The sequence below is a fragment of the Scyliorhinus torazame genome, chromosome 4 (genome assembly GCF_047496885.1).
Source record: "Scyliorhinus torazame isolate Kashiwa2021f chromosome 4, sScyTor2.1, whole genome shotgun sequence".
In the NCBI taxonomy this organism is placed as follows: domain Eukaryota; kingdom Metazoa; phylum Chordata; class Chondrichthyes; order Carcharhiniformes; family Scyliorhinidae; genus Scyliorhinus; species Scyliorhinus torazame.
The window spans coordinates 192,085,870-192,090,431 of NC_092710.1; the positions used below are offsets into that span (position 1 = coordinate 192,085,870).

Sequence of the window (4,562 nt, forward strand, 5' to 3'; positions counted from 1 at the left end):
GTACCGCCCCTTCCCTAGTTGGACTGTCTACATATTGTTTTAAGAAGCCCTCCTGGATGCTCCTTACAGACTCCGCCCCGTCTAAGCCCCTGGCACTAAGTGAGACCCAGTCAATATTGGGGAAGTTGAAGTCTCCCATCACCACAACCCTGTTGTTTTTACTCTTTTCCAAAATCTGTCTACCTATCTGCTCCTCTATCTCCCGCTGGCTGTTGGGAGGCCTGTAGTAAACCCCCAACATTGTGACTGCACCCTTCTTATTCCTGATCTCTACCCATATAGCCTCACTGCCCTCTGAGGTGTCCTCCCGCAGTACAGCTGTGATATTCTCCCGAACCAGTAGCGCAACTCCGCCTCCCTTTTACATCCCCCTCTATCCCGCCTGAAACATCTAAATCCTGGAACATTTAGCTTCCAATCCTGCCCTTCCCTCAACCAGGTCTCTGTGATGGCAACAACATCATAGTTCCCAGTACTAATCCAAGCTCTAAGTTCATCTGCCTTACCCGTAATACTTCTTGCATTAAAACATATGCACTTCAGGCCACCAGACCCGCTGTGTTCAGCAACTTCTCCCTGTCTGTTGTGTGATGTGTGAAGAATGTAGGAATTTCAGATATATTATATATGTTTCGTGCAGTAAGGGTTAAACGCCTGGGATAGTGTGTGACTGCTGCAGATATGTTTTTAAGAATACTCATTTGAAAGTCAGCTGGGGGTTTTGGATCCAGAGGTGCAATTAAAGCATCGTAAAAGTTTGGTTACTGGACTGTTATTTTATATTCAGACGGTCCCCTGGAGCCTAGACAATTAGATATATTGTGTTCAGCTTAGTGAAATGGTGTAGTTAAAGGGAGCCAGGAGTTGAAGCAGTCAGCTGTTAAGGTTATCAGTGTTAGCTGGCAGTTAAGGATTATTCAGTCACTGTATTAATTAGCATTGTTTAAGGGGTAATTGTAAGCTATTGTCTTGTTTCGGGGTGTCACGGTAGCCCAGTGGTTAGTACTGTTGCTTCACAGTGCCACGTTCCCAGGTTAGATTCCCGGCTTGGGTCATTGTCTGTCCGGAGTCTGCAAGTTCGCTTCATGTCTGTGTGGGTTTCCTCCGGGTGCTTCGGTTTCCTCACACATGTCCTGAAAGACATGCTGGTAGGTAATTTGGACATTCTAAATTCTCCGTCCGTGTACCCGAACAGGAGCCGGAGTGTGGCGACTAAGGGATTTTCACAGTGACTTCATTAACTTACATTAAATAGGTTAATGTAAGCCTACTTGTGACAATAAGAAAGTTTATTAGGATTATTTGGGCAGTGCCCCCTATCAGGAGCAGCCCCTTTTAATTTGTCCCTGAGCTTGTTTCTTTTTAGTATAATTAGCTGATTGACCTCAAAAGAGTTCAGGTGAGTACAGGTTGTGAGTATAAAAGGTGCTGCTCCCTGGTGGACAGGATGGTTCAGTTGTTTGGTATCATGGGGGATTTTGGAGTGAGAGCTTTGTTCCCAATGCTGGTGTTAGTTGGAGTTGTTTGTTCCTCTGATACTTGGCAACAGTTTCTAGGCCAGAGGTTTCCATGGAGCAGAGTCAAAGCCATCTCTGTGCCTCAGAGAGTCCCTCCTCCTCCCTTTGGTTCCCATTTCCGTGTGTCTGAGGGTCAAAGTGTGTCTCCACTGCAGACTGTGATGGTGCAGTGTGCAGAGGACAAGCTGCTGGTCAGGGTCCAGCTGGATTTATTTGGAACCAGGCACCTGATTAAAGCTGCTGACCTGACCCTGGGGTCAGCAGGCTGTCGGCCAACCAGGATCTACTCTCAGAACCACACTGTCCTCTTTGACTATGGGCTCCATGAGTGTGGCAGCAAATTGCAGGTAATGTCAAACCTCAACTCTGGCTCTAATCTTGGGCCACACACTTCATTCCATTGGTGAGATGTCATTGATATTGAGGGGATACTGGCCGCCTGCATCTTAAACCCCCAAGCTAGCTTTCTAATTCTGGATTGTACGTTGCTTCCATTGGTCTGAGTCTCTTCAACCCCATTGGTCTGGAAGCTTTTCCTTTTGGTTCCTCCAAGCTTTTCCTCTCTTGGATTTTCTGCTCTATTTCCCCCACCCTTGTTCCTCCTCATTCAGATGAATTGAACTGAGGGTTTAGTTTCCGTCTAGTTTAATCCAATTGGGTTGGGTGCTAATGAACAGAATGAAATGGGAATTCAGATGGTTTGGACCCAAGAGGAATGCCACACGTTCCACTTTCCCAGTCATTGGAATCAAACTGTTCTATTTTCAGGCTCCATATTATTGTCCACTTGTGGCTCCTTTTCATGTTAACTGAAGCTGTCCTTTTATTGACTCAATTTCATGTTAATTGATCCTGGTCTGGTGCTAATGATCTTTGTATAAATGGCTGGGGGTTGCTGAGCACCAATAATATGAGGCCATACAGCCTCTCCAGCCTGTCCCTGATCATTAAGATCAGGGCTGAACTTCCCACAGCCTCCATGTCCCTGTGGCACAAAATGATTCCCTTAATATCCAAAAATAAATCCATCTGTCCTGAATATCCTCAGACTGAACATTCCCAGCCACCCGCATAGACTCTCCAGCTGGGGCCCAGCAGCCTCTTTGCACTGACCCTGCCAATCCCTTTGAATTGTTTTAATTGGATGGGGTGAGTTCATTGTTAGCCCCTGTGTAGAACTTTCTCAATTCAGATCAGTTCTTCATTCCTTAACCTGGTGTCTTTCAGATGTCTGGCGATTTCCTGATCTACACCACCCACCTGACCCACAGCCCAGAGTATCATGGATCTGTCATTGTGAGAACGAATGGAGCTGTCGTTCCCATTGAGTGTCGGTACCTTAGGTGAGAATCTTTATTCGAAGATTTACAGCTGCTGGTGTTCTCTGAAGTTGTCCTAAAATGACTTTGCTGTCTTACCAGGAAGGGCAATGTGAGCAGTAACCCCATCAGGCCCACCTGGATCCCATTCAGCTCCACCAGGTCTGGAGAAGGACATCTTTCATTCTCCCTGCGCCTAATGAATGGTATGTGATGGGTGGATGGGGAGTGATTCCCTGTCTTCACTCACTGGGAGTGACACCCACTGTCTCCAACCCTTGTCCTCTTGTTCTTCAGGTGACTGGCTCACCGAGCGCACTTCCACTGTCTACTACCTGGGTGACCTCATTCACATTGAGGCCTCTGTTTCAATGAGTAACCACATGCCCCTGAAGCTCTACATTGACCGCTGTGTAGCTACATTGAGCCCAGACAAGGACTCCACACCGAGATACAGCATTATTGACTACAATGGGTAAGGAGCTCTCTGCTTTCTCCAGCTGCTCATCTCACTGGCTTCACTTGATTCACTTAATGTCCCTTTTTTAAAATCTATCTTCAGTTGCCTCCTGGACAGCAAAGCTGAGGACTCCTTTTCAACCTTTGTGTTGCCAAGTGGTGAGCGGGAGATGGACAAGCTCCGGTTTGACTTGGATGCATTCCGTTTCTTTGGAGATGACCGTTCCTTGGTAAGAGGAAACTGATCATTGGGGTCTGTGTTGGGAGGGAGTCATTAAATAACGACGTGTTGATGTTACCCTCAGATCTTCATCACCTGTCACCTGAAATTGGCTCCAGTGGATCGGAGAGATTCCAGGAACAAAGCTTGTACTTTCCAGAAGACACAGAATGTGTAAGTGCTCTCACTCTCACTCTCACTCTCACTCTCACTCTCACTCTCACTCTCACTCTCTCACTCTCACACTCACACTCACACTCACACTCACACTCACACTCACACTCACACTCACTCTCTCTCTCTCTCTCTCTCTCTCGGGTTTTGGTGGAGAAGTGATGCACAACGCAGTTGGTTAACTGATTTGTTTTGTTTAGCTGGAGCCCATTGGAGGAATTGAGCATTGACATTTGTGCCTGTTGCCGTGTGGGTAACTGTGCCACAAGGGAGCTGCGATTTGGATCCAGAGGAAGGAGAGATCTTGTAGCTGAAGCTGGTAGGACATTGATCCTCTAGATGTTGGAGGTTTCCCCTTTCCCCTCTCTAACTGGAATGTTTGATATTGCAGAGAGTGAAGTTGGATTGAAGTGGGAAGCTGAGGCCTCACTTGGACCCCTGATCATTCTGGATACTGATGTGACCAACAGACTCCCTGAATGAGGGAAGGATGCAGGAGAGGTCCCCAGGTGGTGAGTTGGCTGACTGCTGGTTTCCATTTTCCCATCCGTGTTTCCTTCACTAACCATTAGCTTCTCATTGGTTTGTAGGTGTGGAGTCTGAGGTGGTCCTGATCGTGACCCTGACTGTGACGGCTGTCTCTCTGATTTCTGCTTCGTTGATCACCTTGTTCCTGTACAGGAAACGCAATCAAACTCTGTTCACCCAGTCATCAAATTAATTATCAATAAAGCAGTGATTCCTATTGTCTGGGAGCTGATTGGTCTCTGCATTTCATTAGTCTGAGTCCGTTGAAATAATGGCTGGGGTTTGTGCACTCAAGCTCCAAGAACCATATCTCTTTGAATGGTTCTTCTTACTTGAGACCGTAGT

The 4,562-nt window shown here is 46.9% G+C and overlaps 1 protein-coding gene across 1 annotated transcript; it reads left to right on the top strand.

The window, feature by feature from the left end:
* Positions 1-1,493: 1,493 nt before the first annotated feature.
* On the top strand, positions 1,494-4,444 carry LOC140411692 (zona pellucida sperm-binding protein 3-like). The gene is made up of 9 exons (XM_072500712.1): positions 1,494-1,864; positions 2,745-2,860; positions 2,939-3,042; positions 3,134-3,311; positions 3,399-3,525; positions 3,601-3,689; positions 3,890-4,008; positions 4,081-4,201; positions 4,280-4,444. The coding sequence occupies exons 1-8, from the start codon at positions 1,502-1,504 to the stop codon at positions 4,170-4,172; spliced, it is 1,188 nt and encodes a 395-aa protein (XP_072356813.1). The 5' UTR covers positions 1,494-1,501; the 3' UTR covers positions 4,173-4,201; positions 4,280-4,444.
* The last annotated feature ends 118 nt before the right edge of the window (positions 4,445-4,562 follow it).